Below are 17,746 nucleotides of genomic sequence, written 5' to 3'. Positions count from 1 at the left end.
TTATGGCTAGGATTCTGAGGTATGTATTGTGGAGGAAAGACCCTATTATCATGTGGGTTTCCTGTAACCAAAAAGTGACAAACTGAACCACTTTGGATGGTCTTTTCATTTTACTTTTCATTTGCTGTTGAAAGTGATTCCAGGCTCTTAAGAAGAACCCCTTATGTTGTCTTATATTGTCTTGTCATTAGAGGAATCTCTAGGCATGAGACCAGAAGACTTAGGAGTCACAGTAAAGATGGATCAATAACATACAGCTCCATGACACCTCAGAAATCAGTGTCTGGATTTCCAGCAATACGAAGATTCTGGCTCTCTTTGCACCTATCTTAGACTCTTAGGTAGACAATAGTGTGATAAGGAATTGGGAAGCTCGCAAGAAGTAACCCAGATAACCCCCTCTGTGCTTCATACCTGGATTTATAATACATTTAAAAAAACAACTGGATGGAGGTGAGCCAGTTGTTGACATACTGGTTATTTGGGCTAGAAGCAGGGATTGAACCACTTTCCTGATCTGGGCTTTCATCTAGTGTTTCAGGTCCAGATTTTAACCAGGAATTGGAGTCACTTTTCTGGTACATTTGCTATGGATAGGAGCGAAAAAAGCGTCTGCCTTTGTATCAGCACTTGTAGTCCTTCTCAGACTTAACTGAGTAGAGAGTAAATGCCTGGGCTGATGTGTGTGCAACTACCATCTTATCAATCTTCTCCCTGAATAAGAATTCTTCAGAATTGTGTGGCACAGATGATTTACTTATCTACTGTAGGTTTAAACCAGAGTTGGCACCTGACCTCTGAGTGTGCTGCCACAACTTTTGCTGCCTGCTTTATATAGAGTATGGATCTGTCCATCATGAACGCAGTAACTAGAGATATTTTCTTTAGTGCTGAATTGAATTCATCATGATACTGAGGCTCAAGCCTTTTCAAGTCTTTGCAATAACAAAGTATACGACTGTCTGTGATTTTAGCTCTAACAAAGTCAGTGAAGCTATAAGAGCCACCTTCTAAGGGTGGTTTATATCTTCTTGTGAGTGGGGTTGTTTGGGAAGAAATCACCCTCAGCAGGAATGACCATGTCCACTGCCAGGAGTGCAACTTCTACATCAATATCAGGGAGCATAAAAAGAAAAAAATTAGATTCTAAGACCCTGGGCTTATCTAATGAGACTTTTCCCTTTGTCAGGCGTTTTCCATTCTATCCTAATGATTTCTTCTGAGGAGGTTGGAGGGGAATAGCAAATTCTGTTTTAGTTCTGACTGGGAGATATTTGCTACTGGCTTTAACCTGCTCATCCTTTTCCTTTAGCTACCACTTTCTTCCCCTTAGTTGCATACATGTCTGGGGGAAAGAACCTTTCGTTTCTCTGGTTTTACAGTTTATTATGATCCAAAGGCAAAACTTCTGCTTTTTAAGGAGAGGTGCTAATGCAGGGGTGGGCAAACTTTTTGGCCTGAGGGCCAAATGGAAATTGTATGGCGAGGCATGAATGCTCATGAAATTGGGGGTAGGCATGTGCAAGGGGGGCGAGGGCTCGGGGGGTGGGACCAGAAATGAGGAGTTCAGGGTGCAGGAGGGGGCTCTGGGCTGGGGCAGGGAGTTGGGGGTGCGAGCTCCAGCTGGGGGTGCGGGCTCTGGGGTGGGACTGGGATGAAGGGTTTGGGGTGCAGCAAGGTGCTCCAGGCTGGGGCAGAGGGCTGGGGTATGAGGGTGTGTAAGGCTCTGGCTGGGGGTGCTGGCTCTGGGGTGGGGCCATGGATGAAGGGTTTGGGGTACAAGAGGCGGCTCCAGGCTGGGATTGAGGGGTTTGGAGAGTGGGAGGGGAATCAGGGCTGAGTCAAGGGATTGGGGCGCGGGGGGGGGGGGGGGGGGGGGAAATCAGGGGTGCAGGCTCTGGGCAGTGCTTACCTCAAGCAGCTCCCAGAAGCATGTCCCCCCCCTCTGGCTCCCACGTGGAGGCACAGCTAGGCAGTTCTGCACGCTGCACTGTCTGCAAGCACCGCCCCCGCAGTTCCCACTGGCTGGGAACTGTGGCCAATGGGAGCTGAGGGGGCGGTATCTGCAGACAGGTCAGCATGCAGAGCCACCTGGCCACACCTCCACATACTACGTAGGAATCTGAGGGGGATCATCCCAGGAGCCGTGCAGAGCAGGAGACGCCCCTGACTCCACTCCCCGGCTGGAGCACAGCAAGCCCCCGACCCCACTCCCTCGCAGGAGCTGAGGAATGGATTAAAAGGTCTGACTTTTTGGGAGGGGTGGGGGATAGAGTGGGGATGATGGTGCACCTAATCAACTGAAATGTAACTAGAAGAAGCAAAGGGAGAACATCCCTAAGGGAGCTTAGATGTTTATTTTAGGAAGAAAATCTGAAAAGATGCCAAAGTCTTTACTATGTGACTCAATTATTCACATGTGGATGTAGTATAGGACCCTGGAGCTTTTCCCTTTATAGGAGACTGAATCAAGGTGTTCAGGAGTTTTAGACTTATCCTTGAAGAATAATGAGCCTGTGAGGGGAATCCAGTTTGCTGAATCCCAAGAGCTGAAAAGGACTGACCCATATTTCAGGGGAGTCTCGACTGAGGGAGTTGTTGGGGGTTGTGGCATGCACAACTGGTGATGGGAGAAACAGAAGTCCCAATAAGCTCTCCAGTTTCTGATCTCCGTAAAAAGCTGGCAGTAATCTTTGCAGGTGGACCAACTCTTACCTTCAGCTTGCTCCAGCCTGCACTGGCATACTTGGGGGGCAGGGGGTAGGGGGAGAAATAACAAGAAGGAACTCGTTATGTGATCCTATCTAGGGACAAAGCCCCTGAAAGTTTAGTCCTGTAAGGGAAAGGAAAGAGTAGAGAAAAAGATGTTGCTCACTATCACCAGAGTCAACTTTAAAAGCTAGTAAATTAATGGATAAGGAGCACTGAACTCATGCTCTGTTTGCACCAACCAATACAGAGAATCTGGCATAAAGGCATAAGGGGTGTAGTCAAATCCCAGAGCCTCAAGGACAAGTTTGAACTGCCTCCAATATTTGCAGAAAGAGGTACAGCAAAATATCGCAGACTGGGGGGACTCATGATCCCAAAGTGATCATCTATCTTTCTATCTGGTTACTAAATATTCACACTTCCCCAACCCTTCCCTTCCTTGCCAGCAGTCTACAAACGGATAAGCACAATTGTTTCAGTGACTGCTGAGGAAAGGAAGGTAACAACACATTGAAAATAAAATTAGAATTCTATTCATTCTAATTCATCTGCCACTGGCATTCTGGAATCAGAGGATCACAGAAAGTAGGTCAGCTGCCCCCACAGTAGTGTTTCCCTTGTCCTGGGCCCCACAGTGAGTCAGGAAAGGGATATGCATCATCCCTCGTTGGCCCAGTTGAGCTTCTCACAGAAAATTAATACAGCCTGAGATTATATTAACTTTGTGCTTGTCTCTGAATCCATGCTGGGGATCCCCAGATCAACTACTGGCTTTATGCTGCCTGGAAGCTGGCTGGGGTGCAGGGAAAGGTGCCATGGACTGCCATTCAGATGGCCCTGACCTTCTAAAGATCCCAAGTGGATCCAGAGACTCTGAGAGGACCCAGCAAACTATTCTGCTGGGAGAGGAACGTAATGGGGGCACAAAACAACTGGGAACAAATCTGCACAAGAGAAGTATTATGAAGGTTTCTTTCCTCGTCATCCCATTCTGCAACAGGCACAATAGCCCCAAACTTCAAAATCTTCCACTTAAAAAAATGCATATTACCGTATAATGCCTTTTGAATTCTCAAAAGAAAACTGATGTTTTAAACCAACATTTTTTTCACATGAAAAATTCAGTGAACATTATTCTAGTTCATTGGTGATACTAAGCAAAAAAAAAAAAGTTTCTATCGTCTTAGTAAATATTTAATACCTTTTGCTAATTATTTTTACTGCATATTCTTGGCTAGTTTTCTTGTGTAAACACTTTCGACAGATGGAAAAACTTCCTTCTCCCAGTGGTTTCTCTTTCAGATCCAGTTCATAGTGATGATAAAATGGAGAGTCCTGTCATGAAACTGACTGTATTTAGTTCTGTGGAATACTTTTGGTAGTCAAAGACACATAATAAATTTTGGTGATAATTATTCATCTGCGTTTAAAGATCCAAAAATACAGTTTTAAAAGAGATCTCATTTTGGTAAACAACATAGTATAAATTAAGACTGTCTGAGAATAATAATGTGCAATTATATACATAAACTTCTCTAATGGTGCAGAGGACACACATATTTAAGATACTTTAAACAAAAATTCTGAAATAAATTTACTATCAGAATAACTTTATCTACAAAAATATTCAGATAGTTCCAGGGATGATTTACAGATATTGATCCACTAACTGTGTGGTTATTTGGAGATACAACAATGATGGTCCTCATACAGAATCTATTTCTAGCTGTATCTACCTATGCAAATATAAGCAGACGTATCAAAGAAAGAGAGATGTGAGTTACTAATTGCAGCAGCTTTGAAAACATATACTTACGTAGGGGGAGTACCATTTTGACAGTTGAGTAAAAGTATTGTTAACATTTTCATTGCTCTTCTGCTGGTAAGGTGGTGTCTCTGATGTGATTTTTAACAACAGTTTTTCAAGGCTGGACTCAAGTTATTTCTTAACTATATGGTATGTAAATTAAATGCTCTAATTGGCAGAAGATCCATTAGCAGACAAAGAGCAGATAACTGCATAATGACAGTAAATTACTTCTCAACAACTAATTAGTACTTCAGCCTCTGGGCTCAGAATTTATTTAGCCTAGAATAAAATTATTACCTCGTAAATCATAAGCATCTTCAAATTATCAAGGGTTATGTTTATTTAGATATTATCATTACCTTCGTCATAGCACTTCTGGCAATAGTTGTAACTCCAGGTCTTTCAACTCCCATATGAAATTGAACAGGATCTACTGTGGCTGCATTGCGTTTAAACAAGATAGAAGGAGCAACAAAAGAATATCCCTACAGAACAAAGACAGAAAATAAATGTAAAATCTTAAGGTTGTCTGTATAACATATAATGCAGACAGTAAAAAGTAATCTGCTGAAAAATGGGTAAATGTCATTATAGTCAAGGTAAAAATGCAACTTCATTTTAAATCAATAGAAAAGTGCCTTCCTGAAAGAGGTTATACAATCTTCTTTCTTTAAAAAAAAAATAATAATAATAATAATAATAAGAGATTGTGTAAAAAAAATGCTCAGAAAATCTGACTCACAGATTCAGTTCTTTTTCACTGGTGACAAAGGTTCATACTTCAAACTGGCTAGCTTCTCAAGACACCTATAGTTAAGGTATCAAATAAGTTTACATTATGATGGGGCATATGTCTAAAAATTGCTTTAAATGGCCAAACAAAAATGGTATGCTGCATTGTTAGTGGAGTAATCTTCAGTTAATATGTTCAATATATCTAGCTCTACAAGAAATTCAAATAAATATTTAAAATTTAAGATAAATATCTTGAACATTATTTGTAGCACACGGAAATATTATAATGTTGATGTATTTTTGGTGGACGTATACCTAAATAAGTTGGATTTCTCTAAGTGACTAAGCAAATAAAATCACTTAAAACAGTATGGATACTTCATAAACAGGGAAGGTTAATTCCCTGTAAATAATAATATATCCAAGACTACAGGTGTAATAGTGACCTGTTTATGATTTTTAAAAGTCTGATTTCCCCACAGTATATATTTAAAGTGCTTGTTTGGTCAATATTTTTTCTTAAGTAATTTTATTTTGTGTATTTGGAAAAATAAGTGACACTAATCTTTTAGAAAACAGATATTAAAGTCTACAAAAATTGAAAGTTATTTAATACCACACAAACCATTCAAATATAACATCCTATATTTTTTTTCAATTTCCCAGTGGACTACATGTTGAAAATAGCATTCATTTATGTTCATAATAGACACATACTTTAAAGAACACAACTTAAAGTAAATTCAAAGATATAAATGAAATATGTGACCAAAAAGAATTTACAAGGTGTCTGATAAAATTTTCAAATGCATCTAAATCTTATTGAATTTTTAAAAACATGTTTTAGGTGCTCCTGAAAATTATTCCCATCCTGAAATATTATAAGAGCTCAAATCATTACATATCGGAAGAATTCCAACTGCAGGAAGCACAATAAGAAAAATTTCTGAGTGTATTTTTCACCTGTGTGGACAGCGTATTGGTGGATTGCCATTTTCTGTGGAAACATTTATAGGCCCAGGGCCAGAGGGACAAAAATCTGCAAGATTTTGCCTCTATCGTCTCCTCGCTGCATCCACAGAGGCATATGTCCTGAGGTAGAAGTACAGTGTATCGAAGATGGCTGACACTCCCCTTCTCCTTAGTCTCCTCCTCGCCTCCGAGGACATGGGAGATCCACACGAAAGGCAAAAGCAATTAATTAGGGCTTGACAGCCCTAGTACTAATTTGTAGTAGGGCTGTCAAGCAATCAAAAAAATTAATTGTGATTAATCGCACAATTAAACAGACTAATTGTGTGATTAATCACACTGTTAAACAATAATCGAATACCATTTATTTACCTTTTTTGATGTTTTCTACATTTTCAAATATATTGATTTCAATTTCAACACAGAATACAAAGTGTACAGTGCTCACTTTATATTCATTTTTGTTACAAGTGTTTGCACTGTAAAAAGACAAAAGAAATAGTATTTTTCAATTCACCTAATACAAGTACTGTAGTGCAATCTCTATCATGAAAGCTGAACTTACGAATATAGAATTATGTACAAAAAACTGCATTCAAAAGTAGAACAATGTAAAATTTTAGAGCTTGCAAGTTCACCCAGTCCTACTTCTTGTTCAGTCAATCGCTCAGACAAAAGTTTGTTTACATTTACAGGAGATAATGCTGCCCGCTTCTTGTTCAAAATGTCACCTGAAAGTGAGAATAGGCATTCTCGTGGCACTATTGTAGCCGGCGTTGCAAGATATTTATCTGTCAGATGCGCTAAAGATTCACATGTCCCTTTATGCTTCAAACACTATTCCAGAGGACATGCATCCATGCTGATGATGGGTTCTGCTCAAAAACCATCCAAAGCAGTGCGAACCGATGCATGTTCATTTTAATCATCTGAGTCAGATGCCACCAGCAGAAGATTGATTTTGTTTTTTGGTGGTTCAGATTCTATAGTTTTCGCATCAGAGTGTTGCTCTTTTAAGACTTATGAAAGCATGCTCCCTACCTTGTCCATCTCAGATTTGGAAGGCACTTCAGATTCTTAAATCTTGGGTCAAGTGTTGTAGCCATCTTTACGAATCTCACATTGGTACCTTCTTTGTGTTTTGCCAAATCTGCAGTGAAAATATTCTTAAAACGAACAACAACATGTACTGGGTCATCATCCGAGACTGCCATAACATGAAATATATGGCAGAATATGGGTAAATCAGAGCAGGGGATATACAATTCTCCCCCAAGGAGTTGAGTCACAAACTTAATTAATTCATTATTTTTTTAATGAGCATCATCAGCACTGAAGCATGTCCTCTGGAATGGTGGCTGACGCACGAAGGGGCATACGAATGGTTAGCATATCTGGCACGTAAATACCTTGCCATGCTGGCAACAAAAGTGCCATGCAAATATCTGTTCTCACTTTCTGGTGACATTGTACATAATAAGAGGACAGCACTATCTCCTATAAATGTAAACAAACTTGTCTGTCTTAGAGATTGGCTGAAAAAGAAGTAGGATTGAATGGACTTGTAGGCTCTGAAGTTTTACATTGTTTTGTTTTTGAGTGCAGTTATGTAACAAACAAACAAAATCTACATTTGTAAGTTGCACTTTCAGGACAAAGAGATTGCACTACAGTACTTGTCTGAGATGAATTGAAAAATACTATTTCTTCTGTTTATCATTTTTATAGTGCAAATATTTGTAATCAAAATATATACTTTGATTTCAATTGCAACACAGAATACAAGATATATATGAAAATATAGAAAAACATCCAAAATATTTAATAAATTTCAATTGGTATTCTCTTATTTAACAGTGTAATTAAACCTGCGATTATTCGTGATTCTTTTTTTTTTTTTTTGAGCTAATCACGTGAATTAACTGCGATTAATCGACAGCCCTAATTTGTACATAGGAATAATCAGACAAAACCAGCATTCCAGTTATCAAATAGATTAATTTGCTTCTGTATTTGGTTAAAAGAATCTGGTAGCAAAGATATTTCCTTATATAATAGACCTGATCCTGTCCCACTGAAATCAACAAGAGATTTGACATTGACTTCCTAGGGGTAGGATTGGGCCCAAAAATGACACTAATGAAATCTAATTTTTCATATGTAACAGTGGTTAAATGAGAAACATGTATTATACAATAATAAGTGTACAAGAGTGTAACACTGGCTGTTCATTAAACTATCAACTTTACTAATGATTCACAATTTCTATCCTCCAGAAAGATTTATATAAAAGGTATAACATAGCATAATTTATCTGTTAAAACTACATTAACGATCCAATTCTGAACATCGATTCTGTATTCAACTCCCAATAACTTCAATGGCAATTGCAAACACACATGGCAAGGACAAAATCTGGCCATACATGTGGGAAATGCATCTTTTAAGGGAGTTGTAATATTCTACAATTACCTGAAATATTCTCTCTGAAGTTTGTGGTGTGGCTGCAGGAGAGTATGTGGGATCCATTTCTGTAAACTCCTCTGCAAAGTTACTAACGTCCAACTCATCCCGGATTACTGGTTTAAACGGAGCTGGTATTTTTTTGGCAGCTAAATCGTCCCAGTTTATTTTCTAAACCCAGAAATAACAAATGAACTTTGAATCAAAATGTAAATTTAACAAGACAGACATATTAAAAGGAGAGATTAATATTTCCAAATTGAAACAGCCCCTGTTCACTTCTTATAGAAGTCAGGAAGAACTGTTGAGGCTATGTCCCCTTATATATTCCTCAGGTTGGAGGCAGAAGAACTAAGCAGCATTTGTGCATAGCCATATGGACACTGCTCTCAAAAAAAAAATGTCTGATTGTGTGCTGAAAATGAATACTTCACTTAGAGCAGGGATCTGTCCACACAATGTTTGAAAAAAGTAAACATCCATCAGTTATAAAAATAATTCCCCTACCATTGTTTTGAACAAATCTATAGCCTAATGCAAAAAAAAAATGGCAAATTGAAATATGGCAAGGAAATAATGCACAATGAGAAAAGGCACCTGAGTCTTCCAGTGAAAATGGTTCTGATTTCACTCAGTTATGACACATTGAAAGGGAAATTTCTTACCTGATAATTTTCTGTTAGCAGCTTCTCTCAGAATTCATTACTAATGGATAATTCCCCCCCACACACACACCTGTGGAATTTGGAGATTGTCCGATGTTGTTGCTAGAAGGCCCAAAATTAAGCTCCACCCTTCAGCTCAGGCCACCAGAACGCTTCTTCCACAGCCGCAGAAACAGTCCAGAAACTCATTATTAGCACTAAGAGAACATGATATAATGTATTAAATTGGCCTCAAGACAATATATGTCTGTCTCCCTTTACAGAAAATTTCAATTTATACTCTGGTCATTTACCAGACTACCAGGTGGGTTGAATTCAGAGAGAAGCTGCTAACAGAAAGAAAATTATTAAGAAATTTCTCATTCTATTGCACAGCTTTTCTCCTCATCCATTACTTATAGGAAGTAGTGAGCAGTAAATTCCAGAAGTATGGGGGGTGGGGCTCAGGAGGGCAGATATATTATAATAATTAAACAACAGGCAAGAATGGACATGCCTCCAGATAAAGCAAGAACTTTATAAACTAAAGAGTTATGTGGGAACCAACTCAGTAGCACCTTCCTATTAAAAGACATCTCTGAAGAGATATCAAAATTTACTCTGCAAATCTTCAGCCTTCCTCTAGGGGCTTCTGTGAATAGTTTTCCAAATGCCTAATATGCCAATTAGTGCATGAATTTTATATCTTGCCTGCAGCAACCTTGACGATGTAAGGCCTTGGCATTTTGGACAGAATGAAATGGACAGGATACAATTAGCATATGTACGCCATGTGCTTGAGATATATCTTTAGAGCTGTAGGAATACCCATTTATGCCACAACCTTCCAGGAGTTAGAACAAAATGATGGGAGAACTATTTCCCCAGAATTGTGAAAAGATGAACTTACTTTGAACAGAAAGATATCTGAAGCTATAATAACCTTTTTTCCTAATGACAAAAGCGGTGTGGTTCTTGTACATATATGGGGACTAATTTCAAAACTTGCTTTTCAGAGGTAATGGCAACAAGAAAGACCAGCCTCAGGCTTCTTTAATTTGTCATTGTGATTAAACTGGGCACCAGATACTCAAAAAGAGAATCTGATGTGCCTGTCTACAAAATGCCACTATGGCTGGTAACCACACGTTTAAGATGCTTGATTGTCAGACTCCAGCCAAACCTCCTGGAGAAACACTAGCGTAACTGACATCACCAGAACTTTGTATTTATTATAATAGTTGTATTACAACAGCATCTAGAAATCAGGGCCACGTTGTGCTGAGCACTGCCCAAAAGAGCCTGCCATTTCACCTCGCACCAGAAACGTAAATTTGACCAGATTAATGATGAAATATCCTGGTTGAGTTCTGTGTGGATACCAAACTATCAGAAGCTAATAGACAATTCATGGTGAATGACACTTGTCTTCCAACACTCATTCTGTTAACCGCAGGTGTGACCAGTATGATTGGAGTCACTGCTACAAAATGTCTTGTGTTTTCTGCATGAAAAACATGAAGTCTTTGTCTATCTGGAAAGTCTGAAGTGCTTTCTGGGTCAGTGGAGCACTAGGAAGACCACCACAACGCTCCCTTTCCCTCTTTTCTGTGTCCTTTATGTGAATGGTCTTCAAAGATAGATTCTTTTTGGACCAGGACATTTTTCCATTGGCACAGACATCTGGTTATTCCCTGGTTTTGGAAGGTATATAAACATTTAATCATAAGCCAACCTCTAATGAGGTGGGATGCTCTCTCTGCAAGTACCATAATTGCCCACTATGTGGTATCTTGCAACTTCAACTGATTCAGCTATCGGTCACTAGATACTGGATTTAATGGACCACTGGTTCTATCCTATATTGCCATGTTTGTTTGTTTTTTTAGATACACCCTGAATTTAAAGGATGTGTATTATGAGATTTTAGAAATTTGTCTTCCAAGTATGCTTGCTTCCATAGTGAGTATGCAAGGATCTACAATGAAATTTGGGTTGACTCTCAGCATGTTGTTTGTACTTACCTGCCCACAAAGGATAATTTGGATCTGAAAAGGATACCTAATTTTGCACTGCATCAAGTGCATGGTTCTATGTCCCCAGAAGGAATTTCAGCAGGCGCATTTTGAGAAACCCACTCAGGGGATGAAGTTGATGTATGACACTAGCAATCCTAGCCTTTGGATGAACCCTCAGGAAATGACTGCTGCAATAAAGTTTTGGTTCTTTGCAAATCTTTATCATTTTGTTAAAATTACAGCAAGAACCAGCTCTGTTTTGACCTCTGGAGGTACGTCTACACTGCAATTAAAAACCCATGGCTGGTCCAAGATAGCTGACTCGGGCTTGCATGTTGTTTAGGTATGAGTATAGAGTGTAACGTGAGACCTGTGCCTTGCTGTGACTACCACCAGACACTCAAGACTCTGCGTAGAGGGAGGATCAGAAGGAAGAGTCTTGCACAGGAATTGTGAGGTTTCAGACACAAAGGTTCTTTTTATCTGGCTTGCTGAGGATTTTTTTGGTTTGGAGGAAAATTAATCTGGCTTCCCTTTGAAGCTTCTGCTCCAGATTTCTACCCTTTACCAGGGAACAGTCCCTTCTTGGATACCCTTGGTGTTGATAGCAATCAATGAATGGCTATGCTAGCTTTGACCGTGAAGGTTGAGGACTCTCTATAATCTCAGCTACTAATATCTCTAATGTTCCCCCAAAAAGCTCCTTACCTCTAAGTCCAGATTCATGCTCCATTTTGGTCAATGTCATGGTCATAGGAATTTAAAAATCATAAATTTCATGATTTCAGGTATTTAAATCTGAAATTTCAGTGTTGTAAGAGTGTGGGGGGGGTGAGGTCGCAAGGTTATTGTAGGGGGCGTTGTGTACTGCTACCCTTACTTCTTCACTGCTGCTGGTATGGTACGGTATTGCCACCCTTACTTCTGCACTGCTCCTGGCTGGGAGTTGCCTTCTGAGCTGGACGCTCGGCCAACAGCTGCCGTTCTCCAGCCACCCAGCTCTGAAGGCAGCGCAGAAGGATGGCAATACTGCAACCCCCACTGCAACTCCCTTTTGGGTCAGGATTCCCAATCTGAGAAATGCTTGTCTCCCTCTGAAATCTGTATAGTGTAGGGTAAAGGCACACAAAAGACCAGATTTCACAGGAGGGGGGAGGCCAGGTTTCACAGTCCATGATGCATTTTTCATGGCCGTGAATTTGGTAGGGCCCTAACTATGAATCATAGAAGATTAGGGTTGGAAGAGACCTCAGGAGGTCATCTAGTCCAACCTCCTGCTCAAAGCAGGACCAACCAAATCATCCCAGCCAGGGCTTTGTCAAGCCAGGCCTTAAAAACCTCTAAGGATAGAGATTCTACCACTTCCCTAGATAGCCCATTCCAGTGCTTCACCACCCTCCTAGTGAAATAGTTTTTCCTAATGTCCAACCTAGACCTCCTCCCAACTTGAGACCATTGCTTCTTGTTCTGTCATCTACCACCACTGAAAACAGCCTAGTTCCATCCCCTTTGGAACACCCCCCCCCTTCAAGTATCTGAAGGTTGCTATTAAATCTCCCCTCACTCTTCTCTTCAGCAGACTGAATAATCCCAGTTCCCTCAGCCTCTCCTCATAAGTCATGTGCTCCAGCCCCCTAATAATTTTCGTTGCCCTCCACTGGACTCTCTCAAATTTGTTCACATCCTTTCTGTACTGGGGGGACCAAAACTGGGCGCAATACTCCAGATGTGGCCTAATAAAGAGAAATAATCACTTCCCTCGATCTGCTGGCAATGCTCCTACTAATGCAGTCCAATATGCCATTCCTCTTTCTGGCAACCAGGGCACACTGTTGACTCATATCCAGCGTCTCGTCCACTGTAATCCCCAGGTCCTTTTCTGCAGAACCGCCGCTTAGCCAGTTGGTCCCCAGTCTGTAGCAGTGCATGGGATTCTTCCATCCTAAGTGCAGGACTCTGCACTTGTCCTTGTTGAACCTCATCAGATTTCTTTCGGCCCAATCTCCAATTTGTCTAGATCATTATGGACTCTATCCCTACCCTCCACATCTCTACCTCTCCCCCCAGCTTAGTGCCATCCACGAACTTGGTGAGGATGCAATCCATCCCATCATCCGGATCATTAATGAAGATGTTGAACAAAACCGGCCCCAAGACCAACTCCTGGGGCACTTCGCTTGATACCAGCTGTCAATTATGAGAGCCCCTGTGTGGGAGAAAAGCTACAGCAAACACTCCCTTGGGGGGAGAAGGCACAGGACAAGAAGTTTAACCCCTGATTTTCACCACACTTGTTCATTAACAATAGTAATCGCTACTTTTTGAAGGACATGCTTGCTTTTGCCTTTTTAGGATTCAGAGTCTCTGGGACTTGCAAGACTCAACCCCCCCCCCATCCCCATATGTATCATGAGAATTCCCTGATTCATAGTGGAAGGAATGGGAGCTGTGTAGAAGCCATGTTTCTTTTCCCAGGAAGCTAGAGACCCACTTCAATATCTTGTGGCGGTGGTGAGGAGGCAGCAGGGGGAGGACTATGGATCCTTTCAGGGGGTTTTCCCTGCCAGTCCAGATCTGTTGCAGGACTTATCCCCCAGAGCTGGCTGGATTCCTTCTCATCCTTAGACTCTCTCCACAAAAGCTCAGGAATTCCAATTGAGCTCTTCTGCATTAGAGTCCTGGTTCCTTGGGGCAGGGTGCGGACCAGACATACTGGTCTTTTTGTGAGCCCCAGCTCATAAGGCATAATTCACTCTCTGTAGAGCCTGTAAATACTACCTCACTTAGGGAACACTGCTTATACTTAAGTTAGGTGTTTGCAGGAGAGCTCTACTATGCCTGAGTGGAGGCAGAGGAGTCCAGCAGGGAGCTGCTGCAGCTGCAGATCTAGATGGTTGAAACCACCATGTTGCTATTTACCCAGTCCAGATGATGATAAGAATGATTATAAATTGCAACTGCATGAAAATGAATAAACCAAAAGGTTTGAAAACAAAAATGATTGTGAAAAGCCGAACCGCCAACTTGTTCTACTGCTGGATGCAGAAAATCTGGTGGCCTGATGCGCTGAAGGATGGAGTTTAGTCAAAGTCTCCAGCAACAACCGTGGACCACCTCCAAATTCCAGAGATGGGGGGCATTAGCCCATTAGTAATGAATGAGGAGAGAAGCTGTGAAACAGAAAAAAAAGAAATCAACATTGTGCACCCACACTATATTCTCAACAGGATTTGTTCACAATAAATAATAATAAAGATAATAAAATACACAGATAAGGAATGCTATAGAATGAAACCACACATAATTTACTATGTTCCTATAATGTGCAAAGCAGCGATAGTAGGACAATGACTTTCAAAGTTTCAGTTTGGACAGGTTGGGGAGGATAAGAGATCAGGCAACAGAAATGTATAGTAACTAACTCTGGAAATGACCAGCATATAAATCAGGGGTCGGCAACCTTTCAGAAGTGGTGTGTTGAGTCTTCATTTATTCACTCTAATTTAAGGTTTCGCGTGCCAGTAATACATTAAAGTTTTTAGAAGGTCTCTTTCTATAAGTCTATAATATATAACTAAACCGTTGTTGTATGTAAAGTAAATAAGGTTTTTAAAATGTTTAAGAAGTTTTATTTAAAATTAAATTAAAATGCAGAGCCCCCCCCAGACCAGTGGCCAGGACCCAGGGAGTATGAGTGCCACTGAAAATCAGCTCGCGTGCTGCCTTTGGCACGCATGCCATAGGTTGCCTACCCCTGATATAGATAAAGACTTTAATGGTGAGAATAGTCAAAAAAGAGCAAATTTGAGGTATATGAAAAAGACAATCGATACACTTTCACAAGATACTAGATATGTAGGGTGCAGATGCAGGAGAAAAGGAAATAATAGTCAAAGATTACACCAGGGTAACTTGTGCCTTCTGAAAAGGTGGTTCTGTGGATGATTACCCACCAGAATCTATAATGAGACTCACCATAATCATTTCAGTGAATAGCCAATAGATCGCAACAATTTTAGTTCATTCATAACATTCTGCTTTGAATTAATGATTAAACATTACTGGATGTATAATTTGTGTTTTATACATGATCTGTTTCCCCCCTTCTCTCCTGGTCAAAATAATTCTGACAAAACTTCTTCACCACTGCTCTTCTTCACCACCCTTGTTGAGCTCCATGTCTTATGGAGAGTTATGGCACTGTGATCTCCCTGAGGGATTCAATAATACAAGATTTGCTTTCATTTGAGCAGCATCACAAATACCGAGACCCTTACAAGTGACTTAGCAAACCTCACCCTAGATCAGTGGTTTTCAAACCCTGGGTCGCGGAATATAAGGCACTGGATCGCGGTGGCTCTGGTCAGCACCGCCAAACGGGCCATTAAAGTCCCATCGGTGGTGCTGCCCGTCTAAACCGGCTTGTGCGCCTCCACCTAGGAGCCAGACCTGCTGCTGGCTGCTTCCGGGGCACAGCACAGTCCATGGTGCTAGGACAGGCAACAAGCCAGCCTTAGCACCCCAGCTGCACCGCTAACCGAGAACCGCCCAAGGTAAGCCCATACCCCAACCCCGCGCCCCATCCCCTGCACCAGCCCTAAGCCCTATCCCAAACTCTGAGCCCAAACCCAGAGCCCCTCCTGCACCCCAAACCCCTCATCCCCGGCCCCACCCCAGAGCCTGCACCCCCAGCCCAGACCCCTGACCCCCTCCCACACCCCAACCCCCTGCCCCAGACCAGAGACCCCTCCCACACCCTGAACGCCTCATTCTGGGCCCCACCCCGCAGCCCTCACACACCCCCACACCCCAATCCTCTGCCCGAGCCCCTCCCACACCCTAAACCCCTCATCCCCAGCTCCCTTGAGTCGTAGGCATCAACTATTTTCTTCAACTGGGTCGCCAGAAAAAAAGTTTGAAAACCATTGCCCTAGATAATAAGTCCGAGTAAAAGGTTTGGAAGATGATCTCCCTTACAGACCTCTGAGATCAGACAGACTGGTTAAAGGGGAAAGAGTTAAGGTCAGAGTGTCTCTCTTATATAGAAAGTTCTGCTTAGCATTAACAGAAGTTGCTACTACTCCTCCATAATAAAAATAAGCAATTGTGATTTCTTACATATTTGAAACTAGAGAACCGACATGAAATTCCACTTCTTTTCTCCCAACTTTTGTCTGTCTTGACTATTTAGACTGTAAGGTCCTTAGAGCAGGCACTATTTTGGAATAGTATCTTGCATAATGAGGCCCAGTCTTGGTTGGAGCTACTAGGTGATACCGTAATGCAAATTAAATAACACATTAAATTAATAAACAAACAAACAGTGGCAACAAAACAAGCTGTTTTGCAGGGGATAGGAGTTCTGTAGGTCCCGAGGCAGGAAATTTTATGTGAGGTTCTTGAGTAACAGTCCATTCAACCGAAGCGTAGCATTAACAGACATTATAAGGAGCAGTGCTCAGACCTCAGCTGAAAGTATGTATCTGCATACTACAAGCCTTTGGGGTAAGGAAGAAGAAGCAGAAGGAATACCCTGGAACACCCCACTCCAAATTAAGGAAAGAAATAATGAGAATTTTAAAAGAAATTTTTCTGACAATATTTGGCACTTCTGTGTAAGTAGTGCTGTGCTAATACAGTACTTGAGTCTTAATGTACCTCTTTGAAACAGGACTAAACAAAGTACATTAACTATTAATGTGCATAAGCAGGGCCCATGGACAGTTAGTCTGTGGCAGGCTAGAGTCACAAATTCACACCCCATAAGAACATAAGGATAGTCCATACTGGGGCAGACCAATGTTCCATCTAGCGCAATATTCTGTCTTCTGACAGTGACAGGTGCTTCAGAGGGAATGAACAGAACAGGATAATCATCAAGTGATCCTTCCCTGTAATCCAGTCTCAGCTTCCAGCAGTTGGGATTTAGGGACACCTAGAGCATGAGGTTGCATCCCAGACCATCTTGGTTATAGCTATTGATAGACCTATCCTCCATAATCCTCCAGTTGCATCTACCAGTCTAATACCAGGTTTTCCTTGGAAGGGAGATCATCTTGTTATGCTTTTTGTTGTGTACACTGATTTCAACCACTTCTGCAGTGAATGAAGGTGAAATCTGGCATGCTGTGACATGTACATACACACTGACATGTGCCTAAGCAGCTTTGGATAATTTTTAATTGGTTGTAATATTGGTTGCTCATGAAGCTGCCGTATGGTGTCTGTCATTGGAATCTGTTGCAGTATGTATGCCTTCGACAATTTGGTATCTAACACTGCTCCTATGAAATTCTATGCTTTATGCTGGGGTCAGTGTGGATTTGTCTTTGCTGACCTTCAGGTCCAGAGAGATGAAGAGGTTTAAGGTCTTGACTAGACACTGACTTGCT

General features: G+C 41.2%; 1 protein-coding gene across 4 annotated transcripts in view; it reads right to left on the bottom strand.

Annotated features, from left to right (window-relative positions):
- The window catches only part of RPS6KA5 (ribosomal protein S6 kinase A5), a 178,645-nt gene that overhangs the window by 51,158 nt on the left and 109,741 nt on the right, over nucleotides 1-17,746 (bottom strand). For all 4 annotated transcript variants that reach the window (XM_034768087.1, XM_034768088.1, XM_034768089.1 and 1 more), the window contains 3 exons: nucleotides 8,702-8,863; nucleotides 4,882-5,007; nucleotides 3,914-4,047 (listed from right to left, as the gene is read on the bottom strand). In XM_034768087.1, the coding sequence (XP_034623978.1) occupies nucleotides 3,914-4,047; nucleotides 4,882-5,007; nucleotides 8,702-8,863 (422 nt within the window). The remainder of the gene's footprint in view (nucleotides 1-3,913; nucleotides 4,048-4,881; nucleotides 5,008-8,701; nucleotides 8,864-17,746) is intronic.

This window comes from Trachemys scripta, chromosome 4 (assembly GCF_013100865.1).
Source record: "Trachemys scripta elegans isolate TJP31775 chromosome 4, CAS_Tse_1.0, whole genome shotgun sequence".
Lineage (NCBI taxonomy): Eukaryota > Metazoa > Chordata > Testudines > Emydidae > Trachemys > Trachemys scripta.
The sequence above is the reverse complement of the archived record's forward strand: the minus strand, read 5'-3'. Positions and strand labels throughout refer to the sequence as shown.